The sequence below is a fragment of the Bufo bufo genome, chromosome 6, assembly GCF_905171765.1.
Source record: "Bufo bufo chromosome 6, aBufBuf1.1, whole genome shotgun sequence".
In the NCBI taxonomy this organism is placed as follows: Eukaryota; Metazoa; Chordata; class Amphibia; order Anura; family Bufonidae; genus Bufo; species Bufo bufo.
In genome coordinates, this window is record NC_053394.1 from 232,831,117 (window position 1) to 232,854,830 (window position 23,714).

At 46.2% G+C, this 23,714-nt stretch overlaps 1 protein-coding gene across 1 annotated transcript in view; it reads left to right on the forward strand.

The window, feature by feature from the left end:
- CDHR1 (cadherin related family member 1) overlaps nucleotides 1-23,714 on the forward strand; it is a 191,453-nt gene that overhangs the window by 38,151 nt on the left and 129,588 nt on the right. Inside the window, exons 3-4 of the mRNA XM_040436306.1 lie at nucleotides 22,718-22,863; nucleotides 23,329-23,379. Coding sequence (XP_040292240.1) covers nucleotides 22,718-22,863; nucleotides 23,329-23,379 — 197 coding nt within the window. The remainder of the gene's footprint in view (nucleotides 1-22,717; nucleotides 22,864-23,328; nucleotides 23,380-23,714) is intronic.

Consider the following 23,714-nt stretch of genomic DNA (forward strand, 5'->3'; position numbering starts at 1 on the left):
CCGCCACTGCATTTACCCAGTGTGCAGTTAGGGAGATATAACGTCCCTGCCGGTGCTTACTGGTCCACGTATCGGTGGTTATGTAGACCTTATCACAGATGGAGTTACGCAGTGCACATCTAATTTTGTCTGCCGATTGGTTCTGCAGGGCGGGGATGGCTCACCTGGAAAAGTAGCGGCGGTTGGGAACCACGTACTGAGGGACAGCCACCGCCATTAGTTTTTAAAAGTCTCCGACTCCACCAGATGGAATGACAGCATTTCAAAGGCCAGGAATTTTGAAATGCTGGCATTCAGGGCCAGGGATCGCGGGTGGGTAAGTTGGTACTTCCTCTTCCTCTCCAGTGTTTGGGAAATGGACAGCTGAACGCTTCCAGTGGACATTGTGGAGATGCTTGGTGATGTTGACGGACGCGGTGGTATTGCTGCCACATCCTCTGTTTGTGAGGTGGCAGGTGGCACTGTCACTCCAGAGCGGGAGGAAGAGGCCGAGAGGGACCAGGAGGAGCCTGAGATCTTTTGTGGTTTTTGAGGTGTTTACTCCACTGCAGCTCGTGCTTTGCATTTAGATGCCTGGTCATGCAGGTGGTGCTTAGGTTTAGAACATCTATGCCTCGCTTCAGGCTCTGATTGCACAGGGTGCAAACCACTCGCATTTTGTCGTCAGCACATTGTCTGAAAAACTGCCACGCCAGGGAACTCCTTGGAGCTGGCTTTGGTGTGCTCGGTCCCTTGGTGCGGTGGGTAGTATCAGGCGTACTGGCTAGGAGACGGCCACTCTGCTTTTGCATACTGCTCCCTCTTTTGTGTGGCTGGCGCTGTGTGACCACCACCTCTTCCTCTGAACTGCACACTTCACTTGCATGACCTTGGTTACATGTGGGGTCTAGGAACTCATCATCCTCCACATCATCTTCCACCCACACTTCACCCCTGCCCTCCTTGCTGGTCTGCAAACTGCAGAAAGCTGCAGCAGTTGGCACCTGTGTTTCATCATCAGCAGAGATGTGCTGCGGTGGTCCTCCCATGTCCACATTCTGAAACATAAGTGGTTGGGCATCAGTGCACTCACTCTCTTCCACTTCTGAAGCAGGGCTATGTGGACAGCCCTCAGAATCCTGCCGGCAGAGTCATCAAAAATTATAAAAGACTGCTGCATGACTTGGGGCACAGACTGCTTGGCTGATGTGCAAGGGGGTGAGGTGAAAGACAGATGCCCATGGGCTGCAGGTGCCAATTCTGCTCTTTCAGCAGGGGTCCGGGTGGGAGACAATGTGAAGGAACTGGAGGCACTGTCAGCCACCCAATCTACTACTTGTTCTGGCCACACCAGTATTCGGGCCTACAAAATAACACTGAACGTTCTGTCGCCTACAGCCCTACATGCACCTAAGGAAGGATCGCTGGCACAGATCGACCATGTCCTTTCCCTGCAACAGGAGCTTCACTAACCCCAGCAGCACCACGACCAGGGCCATCTCACATATTTGATGCTCTGATCATTCTTTGAGGTCACCCACTGAGCTAACTAAACAGACAGATTAATTATATGATTTTTCCTGTATGCAGTGCAGTGCAGGTCTACTTCACACAATAAATGGGTATATGAGGTGCACCTAACTAACAGACGGATTATCTATATCAATTTCTCTGTCACGTATGCAGTGCAGGTGTACTTCACGCAATAAATGGGTATATGAGGTGCACCTAACTTAGACAGATTAACTGTATCAATTTCCCTGTCACGTATGCAGTGCAGGTGTACTTCACGCAATAAATAGGTATATGACGTGCACCTAACTAACAGACGGATTATCTATATCAATTTCCCTGTCACGAATGCAGTGCAGGTGTACTTCACGCAATAAATAGGTATATGACGTGCACCTAACTAACAGACGGATTATCTATATCAATTTCCCTGTCACGAATGCAGTGCAGGTGTACTTCACGCAATAAATAGGTACGTGACAGGGAAATTGATATAGATAATCCGTCTGTTAGTTAGGTAACTAACAGACGGATTATCTATATCAATTTCCCTGTCACGTATGCAGTGCAGGTGTACTACACGCAATAAATGGGTATATGACGTGCACCTAACTGACAGACAGATTAACTATATCAATTTCCCTGTCACGTATGCAGTGCAGGTGTACTTCACGCAATAAATGGGTATATGGCGTGCACCTACTGTAACTAACAGACGGATTAACTATATTATTTTCCCTGTTATGTATGCAGTGCAGGTTTACTTCACACAATAAATGGGTATATGACGTGCACCTAACTAACAGACGGATTAACTACTATTATATTTGTGTGTCAGGGGTGCAAAGATGGTGTATTGCACCCACAAAAAAAAAAATTGCATTAACACTGTCCCTCACTTCAGCTTCCTGCTTTCTCTCCCTTTACTACTGAGAGCTGATGGGCGGTGCTACACGTGATCCAGCTTATATAGAGGCTGGGTCACATGATACACCGGCCAATGACAGACATGCCATAAGTAGGCATGGCTGTGATGGCTTCTAAGGGCACAGCTTCAAAGCTTGTTGATTGGCTGCCCTGCATCCTTTCAACAAGCTTTATTAAATGTCCGAACACCGATCTCGAACTTTTCCGGCAAAGTTCGGGTTCGGGTCTGGGTACCAAAAATCGTAAAGTGTGGTACGGACCTGAACTTCACAGTTCGGATTCGGTCAACACTAGTTATCTATGATCTGGTACTACATCTTAAAAAGGCAGTTTCATGATGCCAAAAGCAGCCAGTGTTTCCTCTGCTCTAGATAAAAAGGCCTACTGCAGGCGAAATGTAAATTACATGCCGGCCATTTGTTTGTAATGCATGGACATGCGAGATCTGGCAGAGAAGGAGCTGTTTACACAGAGGGCTCTCCATTCTGGCACCTAAAAAGGAATCCTGAAAAGGGAACACTTTCTATGGCATATGGACAGGGGTTCTCATGATCATTTTTAGTAGTTTTTAATCCACCTCCTGTCACATCAGAACCTTGGCTGCTGATTTGTTCCTCTGCTCTGCATGTTCTGATCAGTTTACGAGTGCAAGCACAAAGCCAACAGGAAATCCATGCATGAAGGAACACATCGGGGGTCATTTACGACAGAAAGTATGCTAGTTTTGATTGTAAAACAAGTCATAAGACTACTCCACAGCTATAAAAGAGGAGTAAAAACTACTCCGGTCAGGGGCTAGAGTAGTTTTATCTCCAGGCACATGAACTGCCAGCAGTGCACCTAATTTATGATGAGGCCTGAGTGTTTTTCCCTTGCTGGAAGAAAAGGCAGCATAAATGCAAGTATGTTGTTGCAAACACTGCATGCAATTTCTTTATGCGCCCAAAACGCAGTGCCACTGTACCCATATACTGTCTGTACATATTCAGGTTACGATTAGGTTTTGAAGCTAAAACCAGGTGTGGATCATATAGGACGAGAAGATATTCAGTACAAATTCTCTCCTCTTTTTTGATTCTACGCCTTCATAACCTGATCAGATCCTAAACGTGTACAAGCAATGTAAAGGTATGTTCACAGTTGCGGTTCAAATCCTGCAGGCTTTTCAGATAGCCTGTTCTGGCATAAAAGCCAACTGTTGGCTGGACAAAAAACTCTGCACTCCGGGCTTCCGATCCATGCCTCAAATCAGCACCACGGGCCACAATATGGCCACGGACCTGCTACTACCTTTTCTTCCAGCAAGGAAAAAACACTCAGGCCTCATCATAAATTAGGCGCACTGCTGGCAGTTCACGTGCCTGGAGAAAAAAACTACTCCAGCCCCTGTCCGGAGTAGTTTTTACTCCTCTTTTATAGCTGTGGAGTAGTCTTGTGACTTGTTTTACAATCAAAACTAGCATACTTCCTGTCGTAAATGACCCCCGATGTGTTCCTTCATGCATGGATTTCCTGTTGGCCTTGTGCTTGCATCGTAATCTTGCGACACTGCGCACGACACTGCGCATGAGCTAGCTCGCGCATCACGAGATTACGGCGTTCTAGCTTTGTGACGTCGGGGAGCAAGGAGGAGATGGAGTATGCGGGGGCGGTGCTGAGCTCCTTCACAGTGGGCGTGCATGGGCTCCTGAAATGTTAGTAGCCTCATTTACTTATATATTAAATCGTTATTTTTTTACACAATAAAGGCACAGAGAGCTATGGGGAATGGATATTGCGGATGTGCTAGTGGCGATCTAGCAGCCCATGTCCTCAGCTCTATACCCAAAATCCAGGTGACAGGTTCCCTTTAACGCCAAACTCAGCTGTGGATCATAAAGTATAGAAGACAGATACTATCTCTCTTCTTTTTTAATCCACTCCTGGTTTTGGCTCAACCTAAGGCCTCATATACATGATAGTAGCAGGTCCGTGGCCATATTGTGGCCCGTGGTGCTGAATGGAGGCATGGATCGGAAGCCCAGAGTGCTTCAGAGTGCTTCCATGTGTTTTCTGTCTGTGCCTCCTCATTGAAAAAAAGTAGTGCATACACTACTTTTTTGCAGTGCGGACCATCGGATGTGGATCGTGGACCCCATTCAAGTGAATAGGTCTGTGTCTGCAGACAGCGGGCACTTGGTAGGTGCCTGTGCATTTCAGGCTGCAATTTGCGGTCCACAGCATGGGCATGGCATGAGTCCTAAGGAGTGTTCACACAGCATCTTTTCCTGGCAGAATTTGGCATGGTTTCCACACGAAAAAGTCCTTTCTTGATGAGGTCGTGGCTGTAAACTGTGACATGAAGACTAGCATAGCCTCCAATTGAAAACAATGAGAGGTGGATTCGAAGCAGCTGCATGGCAGCTTTTTGGCAAAGAACCCATGCCAAACTGTCAGCAAAATACGCACTTTGAATGGCCCCTTAATGTAGCAAATTCATTTCAATAAGTTTTAATTCGATTTTTCAAAGTATTTTCAAAATAAAAGAACAGATAGCAAAGGACAATACCTGTGTACCGAGATATACAGCATAATGCCTCATGCAGACGTCCGTGTCAGTTTCGAATCAGTGTTAACACGGACCGTGTTCAATCCGTGTTTTCTCCCGTAACAGATCCGTGTTGGGTCCGTGGGTCAGTTTTTTGCTGTCCGTGTTGCATCCGTGTTTCACTAACACTCAACAGCTGAAAAATAATTTTCAAAGAATCTCTTGTTAATGATCCATTAAACACGGATGCAACACTGATGGCATCCGTGGTTTTCACGGACCCATAGACTATAATGGGCGTGATGGAAACGTGAACACGGACAAAATAGAGCATGCATCCGTGGTAAAAAAAACGGACCCACGGAACGTGCTGAAACACTGATATGTGAATACACACATTAAAATGAATAGGGACGTGTGCTGTCCGTGGAGAACACGTACAGCACACGTTCGTGAAACACTGACGTCTGCATGAGGCTTAAGTCAATGTACAGATACATCTGAATTATCAAATTAAGGCAGAATGGTACAAAACAGTATGCAAGGATGCTCCTCAATAAATGACGACCGGGATCAGTGATCTCCATGAGGCCCATTCCCTAACAAATTTCTTTATATTGGGGTCCTTCAGCACCATCATTTATATGAGACCATGGTGTTTACTGAGCATAAAATATCACCTAGTGTGGGGATAGTACAGCTCTTCCAATTTCTGGCTGTGGTGATTTTCGTAGCTAAAAAGACATGCGCTGCAATAGTGCCCGCAGATATAAGAATGCTATGAAGGTCTATAAAAGGCAAATCTAAGGCTGGATTTGGTGAAATCACTGTCCTGACTGCTTTAGAGATAAATGCAAAGACCAAGAACCTTAGAGTTTTTAAGTTAAGACAAGACCATAAGATATGCAGTACTTCTTCCCTGTCTCCACACTGTCTCTAACAGAGATGATAAGTCCCCGGATATATAATGCTGAGCTGCATGGGAGTGTATTGCCACCTCAGCACTGTTTTTATACATGTTTCATGGCCATAGACCAATGAGCATTAGGTCGAGCTCCCCCTTCCATGCTAGGTATGGTGCCGATTTAACAAATAGTTCTTTTGAGCCTAACATGGAGTACAGAGGCCTGATGAAGAAGTCACACTATAAAAGATAGATTAGTGAGGGGTCGCTATGTGGAGAAAAGGAGTAGTAATTGGTTACAAGAAAGGAAACCTAAGAGCAATTTTAGATGTGGTAATTGTTCTTTCTGCCAGTACAATTTACAAGGTAAAGCTCTTAATTTTGGAGGGATTCAACACAAGGTGACCAGTTTCATCACATGTAGAAGTATATTTGTAGTATATGTATTGTTATGTCAATGTGGACGTTTTTACATTGGGAAAACAATCAGAAGTATGTATAAAAGATTTAGAGAACATGTCAAATAAATAAGGTCAGGAAAAGCATGTCCCAGATTGATTGACCACATAAGAAATGAACATGGTGGGGACTTTAGACTCCTTAGTTTTGCAGGTATTGAGTTAGTATGAAGTCCACCACAGGGGCGAGATAGACATTGCCTCCTGTTACAAAGAGAAGCAATGTGGATTCTACGCACTGGATCTATGGGCCCTTTAGGGCTTAATGATAAAAAATCATTTAAGTGTATTCCTTTGATTTGTTTTTTTGTGTAATGCATTTATTTTTATGTATAATGTTCAGCATACATCGAGTCAGGGGCAGGGTTTTGTCCGTGAACTTCATGACGACCCTGCGTGGTGACTTATAAGTAGAGCGTGTATATGCGTGCTGGTGTCAGTGACCTGAAAAAGCGAGTGTTGCGCAAACGGATGTCACCATTTTTGTACACTGTGTGGGAGCTGTCTTGCCCCAGGACTTGTTACTTTTATCCTTGGAGGAAATAAAGGACTTGCCGCCTATCTATTCTCTACATTTACTGCATATAATGCTGAGCTGCATGGGAGTGTAGTACCACCTCAGCACTATTTTCATACATGTTTCATGGCCATAGACCAATCAGCATTAGGTCGAGCTCCCCCTTCCATGCTAGGTATGGAGACGATTTAACAAATAGTTCTTTTGAGCCTAACATGGAGTACAGAGGCCTGATGCCCTTTAATGTCCCAGTCAGTGTCGCCCACAGATCAAAGAGAGACTTGGTGGCTGTAACCAAGAAAGGTTCATCCATCTGCAATAAATGGCATATACAGAGGTATTTATAGAAGTCTTTGTGCAGTATCTGAAAAGTATCATGTAGTACAAAAAGGGGTTGTAGAGTGTCCAGGGAAAAGAGGTCGGTCACTTTCTGTATATGATTGGAGGACCTTGACTCCAAGGAGAGGTTGTGGAGAAAGTATTTCAATTATTGTATAGGAGTAAAGGGCAGAAGGCATATGCATGTGAGTGTGAACCTAGCGCATGAAATTTCCTTCCATAGATGAGGAGATGCATGAGAAGTTCTCATTAAGAGAGGCTAGGAGGAGCACTCTCAAATTATACAAGGGGATAATAGAAAGTTCACTGTGTATCCAATGCTTCAAAGAATCCCCACACCACCACTCCTTAAAGGGAACCTGTCACCAGTTTTATGGTGTCCTAACTAAGGGCAACATAAATAAGTGATTGATTCTCTTAGCACAATACTGGGTCACTTTCTTTAATTGACCCAGTCAATCTGCCAACATCTTGTAATGAAAAGCTCCAGCTGATAATGATGAGTCATGTATATTCATGAGCTCCTGACTCTCCCCGCCCACCTGCTGCTGAGTGACAGTTTGTTTCCATAGGAATCAGCAGCAGGTGGGCAGGGGAGTGGCTATATCTCTGAATTAAATATACGCTGGACTCAATGACATCACGCTGGACTCAAATCAGCTCATTAGCATGCGGCATGTGGCATCTTTGTGTGTATATTATGAGGTAACCATCTGTCACACCAGTAAGTGAATACATCTAAGGCACTTTTTAGTAGTTAATGATTGTATATAATTAGTTAGATTATAATCAAATATCCACATGACAGGTTCCCTTTAAGCTTCCCCACACACCTAGCTAAGTAATAGTCCTGGATATTAGGTAAGATAAGTCCCCCCATACTGTTTATTCCTCTCGAGAATGCTCCTCACGATGTGATGTCTACCCCTATGCCAGATTAAGTTACTTAACAGGTGGTTAATTTTGGTAAAGAAAGAGCTTAGCAAGGGGATTGGCAATGTCCAGAAAAGGTACAATAATTTAGGTAAAGAATGCTGTTGAACCGAACTTCGTCCCGAACCCGAACGCCATTGAAGTCAATGGGGACCCGAACTTTTGGGCACTAAAAAGGCTGTAAAACAGCCCAGGAAAGAGCTAGAGGGCTGCAAAAGGCAGCAACATGTAGGTAAATCCCCTGCAAACAAATGTGGATAGGGAAATGAATTAAAATAAAAATAAAAAAAATAAAAATGACCCAATATCAATTGGACAGAGGTCCCATAGCAGAGAATCTGGCTTCACGTCAGCAGAGAATCAGTCTCTTCATGCCATAGCAAAGAATCTGGCTTCATGTCAGCACAGAATCAGTCTCTTCATGCCATAGCAGAGAATCTGGCTTCATGTCAGCACAGAATCAGTCTTCATGTCATAGCAGAGAATCAGGCTTCACGTCACCCACCACTGGAACAGGCCACTGTTACACATTTAGGCCCAGGCACCCAGGCAGAGGAGAGAGGTCCCGTAACAGAGAATCTGGCCTTATGTCAGAGCAGAATCAGTCTTCATGTCATAGCAGAGAATCAGGCTTCACGTCACCCACCACTGGAACAGGCAACTGTCACACATTTAGGCCCCGGCACCCAGACAGAGGAGAGCGGTCCCGTAACAGAGAATCTGGCCTTATGTCAGCGCAGAAACTGTCTTCATGTCATAGCAGAGAATCAGGCTTCACGTCACCCACCACTGGAACAGGCCACTGTCACACATTTAGGCCCAGGCACCCAGGCAGAGGAGAGAGGTCCCGTAACAGAGAATCTGGCCTTATGTCAGCACAGAATCTGTCTTCATGTCATAGCAGAGAATCAGGCTTCACGTCACCCACCACTGGAACAGGCCACTGTCACACATTTAGGCCCCGGCACCCAGACAGAGGAGAGCGGTCCCGTAACAGAAAATCTGGCCTTATGTCAGCGCAGAATCTGTCTTCATGTCATAGCAGAGAATCAGGCTTCACGTCACCCACCACTGGAACAGGCCACTGTCACACATTTAGGCCCAGGCACCCAGGCAGAGGAGAGAGGTCCCGTAACAGAGAATCTGGCCTTATGTCAGCACAGAATCTGTCTTCATGTCATAGCAGAGAATCAGGCTTCACGTCACCCACCACTGGAACAGGCCACTGTCACACATTTAGGCCCCGGCACCCAGACAGAGGAGAGCGGTCCCGTAACAGAGAATCTGGCCTGATGTCAGCGCAGAATCTGTCTTCATGTCATAGCAGAGAATCAGGCTTCACGTCACCCACCACTGGAACAGGCCACTGTCACACATTTAGGCCCAGGCACCCAGGCAGAGGAGAGAGGTCCGGTAACAGAGAATCTGGCCTGATGTCAGCACAGAATCTGTCTTCATGTCATAGCAGAGAATCAGGCTTCACGTCACCCACCACTGGAACAGGCCACTGTCACACATTTAGGCCCAGGCACCCAGACAGAGGAGAGCGGTCCCATAACAGAGAATCTGGCCTTATGTCAGCGCAGAATCTGTCTTCATGTCATAGCAGAGAATCAGGCTTCACGTCACCCACCACTGGAACAGGCCACTGTCACACATTTAGGCCCAGGCACCCAGGCAGAGGAGAGAGGTCCCGTAACAGAGAATCTGGCCTGATGTCAGCACAGAATCTGTCTTCATGTCATAGCAGAGAATCAAGCTTCACGTCACCCACCACTGGAACAGGCCACTGTCACACATTTAGGCCCAGGCACCCAGGCAGAGGAGAGAGGTCCCGTAACAGAGAATCTGGCCTGATGTCAGCACAGAATCTGTCTTCATGTCATAGCAGAGAATCAGGCTTCACGTCACCCACCACTGGAACAGGCCACTGTCACACATTTAGGCCCAGGCACCCAGGCAGAGGAGAGAGGTCCCGTAACAGAGAATCTGGCCTGATGTCAGCACAGAATCTGTCTTCATGTCATATCAGAGAATAAGGCTTCACGTCACCCACCACTGGAACAGGCCACTGTCACATATTTAGGCCCAGGCACCCAGGCAGAGGAGAGAGGTCGCGTAACAGAGAATTTGGCTTCATGTCAGCACAGAATAAGTCTTCATGTCATAGCAGAGAATCAGGCTTCACATCACCCACCACTGGAACAGGCCACTGTCACACATTTAGGCCCCGGCACCCAGACAGAGGAGAGGTTCATTCAACTTTGGGTTGCCCCGCAATATAATGGTAAAATTAAATTAAAAATAGTATTGAATGAGGAAGTGCCCTGGAGTAGAATAATATATTGTTAAGGGGAGGTAGTAACATAGTAACATAGTAACATAGTAACATAGTACATAAGGCCGAAAAAAGACATTTGTCCATCCAGTTCGGCCTGTCATCCTACAAGTTGATCCAGAGGAAGGCAAAAAAACCCTGTCAGGTAGAAGCCAATTTTCCTCACTTTAGGGGAATAAAAAATTCCTTCCCGACTCCAATCAGGCAATCAGAATAACTCCCTGGATCAACGACCCCTCTCTAGTAGCTATAGCCTGTAATATTATTACACTCCAGAAATACATCCAGGCCCCTCTTGAATTCCTTTATTGTACTCACCATCACCACCTCCTCAGGCAGAGAGTTCCATAGTCTCACTGCTCTTACCGTAAAGAACCCTTTTCTATGTTTGTGTACAAACCTTCTTTCCTCCAAACGCAGAGGATGTCCCCTCGTCACAGTCACAGTCCTGGGGATAAATAGATGATGGGATAGATCTCTGTACTGCCCCCTGATATATTTATACATAGTAATTAGATCTCCCCTCAGTCGTCTTTTTTCTAACGTGAATAACCCTAATTTTGATAATCTTTCAGGGTACTGTAGTTGCCCCATTCCAGTTATTACTTTAGTTGCCCTCCTCTGGACCCTCTCCAGCTCTGCTATGTCTGCCTTGTTTACAGGAGCCCAGAACTGTACACAGTACTCCATGTGTGGTCTGACCAGTGATTTGTAAAGTAGTAGGAATATGTTCTCATCACGGGCATCTATGCCCCTTTTGATGCAACCCATTATCTTATTGGCCTTGGCAGCCGCTGCCTGACACTGTTTTTTGCAGCTTAGTTTGCTGTTTATTAAAATTCCTAGATCCTTTTCCATGTCAGTGTTACCGAGTGTTTTACCATTTAGTATGTACGGGTGACTTGCATTATTCCTTCCCATGTGCATAACTTTACATTTGTCAGTGTTAAACCTCATCTGCCACTTATCTGCCCAAGCCTCCAATCTATCCAGATCCCTCTGTAGTAGTATACTGTCCTCTTCAGTGTTAATTACTTTACACAGTTTAGTGTCATCTGCGAAAATTGATATTTTACTATGCAAGCCTTCTACAAGATCATTAATAAATATATTGAAGAGAATAGGGCCCAATACTGACCCCTGAGGTACTCCACTAGTGACAGTGACCCAATCTGAGTATGTACCGTTAATAACCACCCTCTGTTTTCTATCATTGAGCCAGTTACTTACCCACTTACAAACGTTTTCTCCGAGTCCGAGCATTCTCATTTTATATACTAACCTTTTATGATCTAATCTGCACAAGGGATGGACAGGTCCTGTGGGATCCATGCCTGGTTCATTTTTATGAACGTCAGCTTGTCCACATTGGCTGTAGACAGGCGGCTGCGTTTGTCTGTAATGACGCCCCCTGCCGTGCTGAATACACGTTCAGACAAAACGCTGGCCGCCGGGCAGGCCAGCACCTCCAAGGCATAAAAGGCTAGCTCTGGCCACGTGGACAATTTGGAGACCCAGAAGTTGAATGGGGCCGAACCATCAGTCAGTACGTGGAGGGGTGTGCACAGGTACTGTTCCACCATGTTAGTGAAATGTTGCCTCCTGCTAACATGTTCCATATCAGGTGGTGGTGCAGTTGACAAAACTTTTCCACATCTCTGCCATGCTAACCCTGCCCTCAGAGGAGCTGGGCGTGACACAGCTGCGTTCGCGACCTCTTGCTCCTCCTCTGCCTTCGCCTTGGGCTTCCACTGGTTCCCCTGTGACATTTGGGAATGCTCTCAGTAGCGCGTCTACCAACGTGCGCTTGTACTCGCGCATCTTCCTATCACGCTCCAGTGTAGGAAGTAAGGTGGGCACATTGTCTTTGTACCGGGGATCCAGCAGGGTGGCAACCCAGTAGTCCGCACACGTTAAAATGTGGGCAACTCTGCTGTCGTTGCGCAGGCACTGCAGCATGTAGTTGCTCATGTGTGCCAGGCTGCCCAGAGGTAAGGACAAGCTGTCCTCTGTGGGAGGCGTATCGTCATCGTCCTGTGTTTCCCCCCAGCCACGCACCAGTGATGGGCCCGAGCTGCTTTGGGTGCCACCCCGCTGTGAACATGCTTCATCCTCATCCTCCTCCACCTCCTCCTCATCCTCGTCCTCCTCGTCCTCCAGTAGTGGGCCCTGTCTGGCCACATTTGGACCTGGCCTCTGGTGTTGCAAAAAACCTCCCTCTAAGTCACTTCGAAGAGACTGGCCTGAAAGTGCTAAAAATGACCCCTCTTCCTCCTCTTCCTCCTGGGCTACCTCCTCTTTCATCATCGCCCTAAGTGTTTTCTCAAGGAGACATAGAAGTGGTATTGTAATGCTGATAACGGCGTCATCGCCACTGGCCATGTTGGTGGAGTACTCGAAACAACGCAACAGGGCACACAGGTCTCGCATGGAGGCCCAGTCATTGGTGGTGAAGTGTGTCTGATCCACAGTGCGACTGACCCGTGCGTGCTGCAGCTGAAACTCCACTATGGCCTGCTGCTGCTCGCACAGTCTGTCCAGCATATGCAAGGTGGAGTTCCAACTGGTGGGTACGTCGCATATGAGGCGGTGAGCGGGAAGGCCGAAGTTACGCTGTAGCGCAGACAGGCGAGCAGCGGCAGGGTGTGAACGCCGGAAGCGCGAACAGACGGCCCGCACTTTATGCAGCAGCTCTGACATGTCGGGGTAGTTGCGAATAAACTTCTGCACCACCAAATTCAGCACATGCGCCAGGCAAGGGATGTGCGTCAAACCGGCTAGTCCCAGAGCTGCAACGAGATTTCGCCCATTATCGCACACCACCAGGCCGGGCTTGAGGCTCACCGGCAGCAACCACTCGTCGGTCTGTTGTTCTATACCGCGCCACAACTCCTGTGCGGTGTGGGGCCTGTCCCCCAAACATATGAGTTTCAGAATGGCCTGCTGACGTTTACCCCGGGCTGTGCTGAAGTTGGTGGTGAAGGTGTGTGACTGACTGGATGAGCAGGTGGAAGAAGAGGAGGAGGAAGCTGAGTAGGAGGAGGAGGAGACAGGAGGCAAAGAATGTTGCCCTGCGATCCTTGGCGGCGGAAGGACGTGCGCCAAACAGCTCTCCGCCTGGGGCCCAGCCGCCACTACATTTACCCAGTGTGCAGTTAGGGAGATATAGCGTCCCTGGCCGTGCTTACTGGTCCACGTATCTGTGGTTAGGTGGACCTTGCCACAGATGGCGTTGCGCAGTGCACACTTGATTTTATCGGACATTTGTTTGTGCAGGGAAGGCACGGCTCTCTTGGAGAAGTAGTGGCGGCTGGGAACAACATACTGTGGGACAGCAAGTGACATGAGCTGTTTGAAGCTGTGTGTGTCCACCAGCCTAAATGACAGCATTTCATAGGCCAGTAGTTTAGAAATGCTGGCATTCAGGGCCAGGGATCGAGGGTGGCTAGGTGGGAATTTACGCTTTCTCTCAAATGTTTGTGAGATGGAGAGCTGAACGCTGCCGTGTGACATGGTTGAGATGCTTGGTGACGCAGGTGGTGGTGTTGGTGGTACATCCCATGTTTGCTGGGCGGCAGGTGCCAACGTTCCTCCAGAGGCAGAGGAAGAGGCCGAGGCGGCGGCAGCAGCAGCAGAAGAGGCCGAGGCGGCGGCAGCAGCAGAAGAGGCCGAGGCAGCAGCAGCAGAAGAGGTAGCAGGGGGAGCCTGAGTGACTTCCTTGTTTTTAAGGTGTTTACTCCACTGCAGTTCATGCTTTGCATGCAGGTGCCTGGTCATGCAGGTTGTGCTAAGGTTCAGAACGTTAATGCCTCGCTTCAGGCTCTGATGGCACAGCATGCAAACCACTCGGGTCTTGTCGTCAGCACATTGTTTGAAGAAGTGCCATGCCAGGGAACTCCTTGAAGCTGCCTTTGGGGTGCTCGGTCCCAGATGGCGGCGGTCAGTAGCAGGCGGAGTCTCTTGGCGGCGGGTGTTCTGATTTTGCCCACTGCTCCGTCTTTTGCTACGCTGTTGGCTCGGTCTCACCACTGCCTCTTCCTCCGAACTGTGAAAGTCAGTGGCACGACCTTCATTCCATGTGGGGTCTAGGACCTCATCGTCCCCTGCATCGTCTTCCACCCAGTCTTGATCCCTGACCTCCTGTTCAGTCTGCACACTGCAGAAAGACGCAGCAGTTGGCACCTGTGTTTCATCATCATCAGAGACGTGCTGAGGTGGTATTCCCATGTCCTCATCATCAGGAAAAATAAGTGGTTGTGCGTTAGTGTATTCTATCTCTTCCACCCCTGGGGAAGGGCTAGGTGGATGCCCTTGGGAAACCCTGGCAGCAGAGTCTTCAAACAGCATAAGAGACTGCTGCATAACTTGAGGCTCAGACAGTTTCCCTGATATGCATGGGGGTGATGTGACAGACCGATGGGCTTGGTTTTCATGCGCCATCTGTGCGCTTTCTGCAGAAGACTGGGTGGGAGATAATGTGAACGTGCTGGATCAACTGTCGGCCACCTAATTGACTAATGCCTGTACCTGCTCAGGCCTTACCATCCTTAGAACGGCATTGGGCCCCACCAAATATCGCTGTAAATTCTGCTGGCTACTGGGACCTGAGGTAGTTGGTTAACTAGGACGTGTGGCTGTGGCAGAACGGCCACGTCCTCTCCCAGCACCAGAGGGTCCACTAACACCACCACGACCATGTCCACGTCCGCGTCCCTTATTAGATGTTTTCCTCATTGTTCCCGTTCACCACAATTTTGAGAATGGCAAATTTGGGAATAGTTTTTCAACCCAGAACAAAAAGTCTGCTTTTACGGTCACTACAAATAACTTGACCAGCTAAAACAGTACAGATTTGGTTGAATAGAAATGTGAGGCCTGTTTTTTTTTGCTCTGTGTGACAGGTATAGGTTTAATCACAGAATCAGACTTCTATCTGCACGGTAGCGTGTGTCTTAGGTTTTTCTGAATGACACTATCAGTACCTTCAATGTAAGATATCCTTTTTGGGATAGATTTCAAGTAGGCCTCAAATACCAGAAACTAGTTATTTTGAGAATGGCAAATTTGGGAATAGTTTTTCAACCCAGAAAAAAAAATGTGCTTTTACGGTCACTAGAAATAACTTGACCAGCTAAAACAGTACAGATTTGGTTGAATAGAAATGTGAGGCCTATTTTTTTTTTGCGCTGTGTGACAGGTATAGGTTTAATCACAGAATCAGACTTCTATCTGCACGGTAGCGTGTGTCTTAGGTTTTTCTGAATGACACTATCAGCACCTTCAATGTAAGATATCCTTTTTGGGATAGATTTCAAGTAGGCCTCAAATACCAGAAACTAGTTATTTTGAGAATGGCAAATTTGGGAATAGTTTTTCAACCCAGAAAAAAAAATGTGCTTTTACGGTCACTACAAATAACTTGACCAGCTAAAACAGTACAGATTTGGTTGAATAGAGATGTGAGGCCTGTTTTTTTTTGCGCTGTGTGACAGGTATAGGTTTAATCACAGAATCAGACTTCTATCTGCACGGTAGCGTGTGTCTTAGGTTTTTCTGAATGACACTATCAGCACCTTCAATGTAAGATATCCTTTTTGGGATAGATTTCAAGTAGGCCTTATATACCAGAAACTAGTTATTTTGAGAATGGCAAATTTGGGAATAGTTTTTCAACCCAGAACAAAAAGTGTGCTTTTACGATCACTACAAATAACTTGACCAGCTAAAACAGTACAGATTTGGCTGAATAGAAATGTCAGGTCTATTTTTTAGGCGCTGGGTGACAGGCTCAACTTGCCCCTGATGTAGTATATGGCCAAAAAATAACCACACTGTTGATGGTTAAATGCACTTGGGTGACACAGGCTCAGCCTGCACCAGATGTAGTATAATGCCAAAAAATAACCAGACTGTTGATGGTTAAATGCACTTCGGTGACACAGGCTCAGCCTGCACCAGATGTAGTATATGGCCAAAAAATAACCAGACTGTTGATGGTTAAATGCACTTCGGTGACACAGGCTCAGCCTGCACCAGATGTAGTATATGGCCAAAAAATAACCAGACTGTTGATGGTTAAATGCACTTGGTGATAGCTTGTGCTGGCGCACCACAAGTCGCAAAATGGCCGCCGATCACCCCAGAAAAAAAGTGATCTAAAAACGCTCTGGGCAGCCTCAAAAAAGTGAGCAAGTCAATATTAGCACTTCAATGATCCACAGCTGCAGATCGATCACAGAATGAAGTCTTTTGGAGGAGTTAATCTGCCTAATCTCGCCCTAACGTTGCAGCTGCAACCTCTCCCTATGCTTCAATCAGCAGAGTGACGTGCAGCGCAACGTGACCCAAGCTTATATAGAGGCTGGGTCACATGCTGCACTGGCCAATCACAGCCATGCCAATAGTAGGCAAGGCTGTGATGGCCTCTTGGGGCAAGTAGTATGACTCTTGTTGATTGGCTGCTTTGCAGCCTTTCAAAAAGCGCCAAGAAAGCGCCGAACACCGAACACGGACTTTTACGAAAATGTTCGGGTTCGGGTCCGTGTCACGGACACCCCAAAATTCGGTACGAACCCGAACTTTACAGTTCGGGTTCGCTCATCCCTAACAGATACCTATCAGCTGAGACTTTCGGTTCATATATCTTATGGGGTCATTTATCAAACTGGTGTAAAGTAGAACTGGCTTAGTTGCCTATTGCAACCAATCAGATTCCTCATTTCATTTTCCAAAGGAGCTGTCCAAAATGAAAGGTGAAATCTGACTGGTTGCTATGGGCAACTAAGCCAGTTCTACTTTACATCAGTTTGACAAATGACCCCCTATATGTTTTTGTTGTGTCGTATAAAAAAGCAATACACAAGATTAAGGATTTAGATTTCACTGTCTGGGCCAATAGTCGACCTGCCTTATTGGACTGGGAATAACAATGTGCTTTTACGGTCACTACAAATAACTTGACCAGCTAAAACAGTACAGATTTGGTTGAATAGAGATGTGAGGCCTGTTTTTTTTTGCGCTGTGTGACAGGTATAGGTTTAATCACAGAATCAGACTTCTATCTGCACGGTAGCGTGTGTCTTAGGTTTTTCTGAATGACACTATCAGCACCTTCAATGTAAGATATCCTTTTTGGGATAGATTTCAAGTAGGCCTCATATACCAGAAACTAGTTATTTTGAGAATGGCAAATTTGGGAATAGTTTTTCAACCCAGAACAAAAAGTGTGCTTTTACGATCACTACAAATAACTTGACCAGCTAAAACAGTACAGATTTGGTTGAATAGAAATGTCAGGTCTATTTTTTAGGCGCTGGGTGACAGGCTCAACTTGCCCCTGATGTAGTATATGGCCAAAAAATAACCACACTGTTGATGGTTAAATGCACTTCGGTGACACAGGCTCAGCCTGCACCAGATGTAGTATATGGCCAAAAAATAACCAGACTGTTGATGGTTAAATGCACTTCGGTGACACAGGCTCAGCCTGCAGCTGATGTAGGATATAGCACAAAATAACCACACTATTGATGGTTAAATACACTTGGTGATAGCTTGTGCTGGCGCACCACAAGTCACAAAATGGCCGCCGATCACCCCAGAAAAAAAGTGATCTAAAAACGCTCTGGGCAGCCTCAAAAAAGTGAGCAAGTCAATATTAGCACTTCAATGATCCACAGCCGCAGATCGATCACAGAATGAAGTCTTTTGGAGGAGTTAATCTGCCTAATCTCGCCATAACGTTGCAGCTGCAACCTCTCCCTATGCTTCAATCAGCAGAGTGACGTGCAGCGCAACGTGACCCAAGCTTATATAGAGGCTGGGTCACATGCTGCACTGGCCAATCACAGCCATGCCAATAGTAGGCAAGGCTGTGATGGCCTCTTGGGGCAAGTATTATGACGCTTGTTGATTGGCTGCTTTGCAGCCTTTCAAAAAGCGCCAAGAAAGCGCCAAACACCGAACCCGAACACGGACTTTTACGAAAATGTTCGGGTTCGGGTCCGTGTCACGGACACCCCAAAATTCGGTACGAACCCAAACTATACAGTTCGGGTTCGCTCATCCCTAACAGATACCTATCAGCTGAGACTTTCGGTTCATATATCTTATGGGGTCATTTATCAAACTGGTGTAAAGTAGAACTGGCTTAGTTGCCTATTGCAACCAATCAGATTCCTCATTTCATTTTCCAAAGGAGCTGTCCAAAATGAAAGGTGAAATCTGACTGGTTGCTATGGGCAACTAAGCCAGTTCTACTTTACATCAGTTTGACAAATGACCCCCTATATGTTTTTGTTGTGTCGTATAAAAAAGCAATACACAAGATTAAGGATTTAGATTTCACTGTCTGGGCCAATAGTCGACCTGCCTTATTGGACTGGGAATAACAATGCAGAGCTCATATCTGTGGCGTAAACATTCCCTTAGTCTGTTATGAGTGTCCCGAATTTTTTTCCGATATGTCCACTGTGAGTGAAGCCTTATACTAGTCTTTTAAGTTGAGATCATTTTAATAAAAATACCTTTAATAAATGCCTTGTGGTCCAGCCATACTGTGGAAGGATGAGAAACCAAGGGAGCATTATAAAAGAAGTATTCCTTTAAGACAGCAGTTATCTCAGGTTGGTATCTGGTATCTAGTGTTCACTAAAAGGTACTCATTCATTCTCCATACTGGATTAGAAGTGACGTTAAATGTTTCAAGTAGTGTTAAGGATATAGGGATATTGTCGGACCACATGATGAGTCATATCGAGGAATCTTGTGACACAGATATAGAATCTATTTCTAGAAGAAAATAGTGAATTTGTGAGTAAGAATTATGTGGCGTTAAGAAAAAAGAATACTTTTTCTCATTGCTGTGGTGAATACACCACACATCAAAAAGGAAATGGTTATGTAAAAAATCTGAAAGAGTACATTTATGGGATCTAAGCGAAGTCGAAGAGTCCAATAGAGGCGGTTAAGGAAATGAAGAGGACATTTATTAGAAGCATACACTACTGCCACAGTACTGTATATAGGACATTATTAAAGTATACTATTTGTACTATGTAGCGATCATTTGGATCTATCAGGGAGTCAAAACGAGAAAAAGCAATAGTGTTCTTTATGGCTAATAACACACTTTTTCTTGTGATAAGGGGTATGAATGATGGTGGGAAGCACACATGTTTCATCCTATGGGTGTCTTGTGGGAGCAAATACGGTACATCTCTTGGGCACAAAATACATCACTCTTGAGGCCGAGGGCCTCCCTCCACATGACATTTCTCTTATAGGGGCTATTCAGTCCCATAACATTAAAATAACATATCTTAAGTAGCATAATACAGTGATAAGAAAGCTATGGAAAACAAACAATACATATAGCAGGAAGGAAGCCCCGTCCTCCCGAAATAAAAGGACAAACTCCAGCAATCCACCAATTCATAAAGCTCGTCACAGGTAAAAAGTAGGACCTAACTAGAGAAAACAAAAAAAAGTCCATATAAAAAGAAATTACCCAGAAAAAGAGAGAGAAACAGATCTGGCAGCGTAAATAGCTGCCTAGGACATCTGGGGTATAGTCCCACTATAGTTACCAAGTCCAGATGGGATGAGTCATTCCACAGCGGTCACATGTGAAGCATTCTTCTTCCGTCTAGAGATGACCAGGTTCCATTCTTGGTCTTGATGGACTTGGGTGGGAAACGGTGGGGAGGTATGCTCAGACGCTGATATATTCCAGGTGTGTGGAATTTCTTTCCCCTCTTCCACGGTGCAGATTGTGAAATATTTTCCATCTTTGTTCATTAGAAACTTGACTGGGTAGCCCTAGCGGTATGGAATAGAATGCTCTCTCAGTGTCAGAGAGATAATTGGAGTGTGCCCACTGACAGGTCGGTGAGTAAGTTCATTGAGTGATACAGGGAAGGCAGAGTCCCAAGTTTCCTAGTGGCATATAGTGTGGCCTCCTATATGGATTCGGGCCAAAACGTCCCTTGGAACAGCATCCGGAGGGTGTTTGGGCCTAACCACACAATGTGCTCTGTCTATCGTGAAATCCCATGCAGAGCAGTCAGATCATAAGATCTTTAATGTGTTGCTGTAGCTCTGAAGGCTGGAGGTCCTCAGGTATCCCACGGAACTTTATATTGTTCCGCCGAGACCTGTCCTCTAGGTCCACTATCTTAGACCTCAATTGTTCCACATCATAGGTGAGGGCATTATAGGCGTCTATCAGTTGATTGTGTGAGGATGCAAAGTCACCCATTTTGGATTCCACATGCTGGATCTTGCCATCTAATTCTCCCACTGTAGACTGAATTGGAGTCATGAGTTGTGTCAGGTTGGCTGTCATAGAACTACAAAATGCCATTAAAATCTCTTTTAATAGATTGCCAGATGCTGGCAGGTCTGATATGTGAAAGTCTTGCAATGCCTCAGCTAATGTCAGGACTGGCATCTGCTTTTGCAGGGGAGTCCTGCCTTCTGGGCTTTTGCTTGGCCAGGCTGGCAGAGTTTGTCGGTGGGAGGGAAGGTGTCACGGCCTGTGGAGAAGCCAAACCCGTATCGATCACCGCTAGTTGATCATTATGTGTCCCAGGCAGAGACACTAGAGAGAGGTGCAGGGAGGCAGATAAGGCCAGCGGGATATTGCATGGCGGGGTAGTATGCAGGACAGAGCCCTGTTGCTGACAGTGCTGCAGTCTAAAATTGGAGGAGGAGGAGTGCGCGCTAGACCCAATGCCTTCTTTGGCTCGCTCCTGCTGGAAGAAAAAGTCCATTTTTCCTTGAGTCCTGTGGCTTCTATTATCTCTCAGCATCTTTTGCATAATTTAGGGGTCCCAGGAAACGAGCAGGATCGTTGGGTCTAGCAAAGCCTACCAGGCTTTGCTAGGAGTTGTCGCTGCTGTGGAGATGGAGCCTAGCAGTTATGCTGCTATCTCTCGACTGCCTGGCCACTCCCACTAGTGTAGCAAATTCAAACTTTACTCAATGCAACCATTTGATGTTATGCAAGGTAGAGGTTAGAGGTAGATGTACTTTTCCAACTTGGGGGTCTAGAGGGACTAGATTGGCAGAAGAGGCACCTTGGATAAACTGAAATTTAAGACCCCTGTTTTCATTGTTTTATGACACTGTCCAGGGCTGGCCTTTGGGGTGTGCGAGCTGTGTGGCCGGCTGGCCGCACAGGGCGCCATGGCAACAGGCGCGCCGGCGGCCGACACAGCTCGCAGTCAGTCTCTTACAGCTGGCCGGCCCTAGATTGTGTGAGGCGAGCCTGGCGAGCTGAGCCGCTGCAGCTGCCAGGTCAGGTTCCGGAGCGTGGAGGAGGAGCTTAGGGGCGCAGGCGCAGCGTCCAAGTGCTGCACCTTCACAGAGAGCCGCGGAAGGATCCACTCAATATGTGAGGGCGGCGGCCAGTACTCTGCAGACAGGGAGGGAGCAGAAGACTTCAAATAGTGAGTACCTGTTCTTATTGTTTTTTTAGACCCTGCCCCCCTTAATCATACCCAGTGTCACCCATAGCCAGTCCCCTGCCCCCTTAATCATGCCCTGTCACCTTTACCCAGTCTCCTGCCCCCCTAATCATACCCAGTGTCAACCAAAGCCAGTCCCCTGCCCCCTTAATCATACCCAGTGTCTGTCACCCTTAATTTAAGGGGGGCAGGGTCTAATTGAGGGGGCATGGGACTGGGTAAGGGTGACACTGGGTATGATTAAGAAGGGCAGGGGACTAGGTAAAGGTGACAGGGTATGATTAAGGGGGGCAGGGGACTGGCTCTGGGTGACACTGGGTATGATTAAGGGGGGCAGGGGACTGGGCAAAGGTGACAGGGTATGATTAAGGGGGGCAGGGGACTGGCTCTGGGTGACACTGGGTATCATTAAGGGGGGCAGGGGACTGGGCAAAGGTGACAGGGTATGATTAAGAGGGGCAGGAGACTGACTATGGGTGACACTGGGTATGATTTTACTTGTTTGTACTTGCACTTAAATTATCTGTAATTAAAAAAAAATGTTTGTTACAAAGATTGTTTTCCTCTTTGTGTATGTTTAAGTGAACCGGGGAACGGGGACAGGCGCCACAAGATTAGCTCGCACAGGGCGCTTGAACACCTAAGGCCAGCCCTGACACTGTTTCACCGGAAGTAAAAAAAAGAATGGGGTCCCAATAACCCTATATTATGCATTTATTGTATATATTTGTTTCTTTTCACCTTAATTTGTATTGTGTTTGTGTATGTGTATTTTTATTACATTTACTTATACTACACTTTATTTTTCTGTACAGGTACATTCATCTATACATTGAATGGCACTGATCCTGAAGGCTATCCAGTAACTTATGGTTTATCCTTTGAACCTGGATCAAAGCGTTATTTTTCCATTGACCCTCTCAATGGAAACATCACAGTGATTGAAGAGCTAGACCGAGAGGTACATAAATACAAGCCTTGTATAATTTAGGATGTCTTTAAATATCTACAACTTTTTATTGCTATGAATAAAGCCTATGCCCTATGAGCCTGCAGTCATACAGTACTCCCTTCCATCTGTCCTTTCACTCTTGCTAAAGTACATTCAGTAGCAGATGGGAGTATAGCTGCAGGATTACACTACACAGCCAGTAAACATAGAGATACACAGGTCTGTGTAGGTGCTGTGAACATAAATGATCTTGTGTATGATGTTGAAAAATATTTGCAAATGTGCTTAAATGATTTTGTTTGCTTGAAATGTATTCCTTTGTCTTACTTTTCTTATCTACATATTCCTTCTGAATGATTTCAAATGTGCTTAAAACTTAGTTCTTACTTAGATTTTAATTCTATTAGTTGGTAAGTACAAAAAATATATTTGCTACATTTTTTATTCTTAGTATTTCATTTTTGATACTTACAGAAAGAAGATGAGATTGAGGCAATTGTCAGCATATCAGATGGAATAAACAAGGTAAGTGTAAAGGCCTTAAAGGGTATTATGGCTAGAACAAGGTATCCAGATCCCATGGATCGGAACTAATGCTTCTGTAAGGAAGCTGACATATGGGAGACCCATTAATCACAAGAGAGGGTGGTCATGTGTGTAACGGATCACCTGGCACCCCGACTGAGTACCTCCGTTGACGGGTGCTCCTAGCGTTTCCTGAGGTTTACAAGCACTCTGGCAGACACCACAATCACCGAACCGAAGAAGCGTATAAATCCTCTCAAGCATATGAATGCTGACAGTTGAATAGGAAACCATACGAATAGGTTTACACTCCTAGCAGTGAAACTGGAACAGCA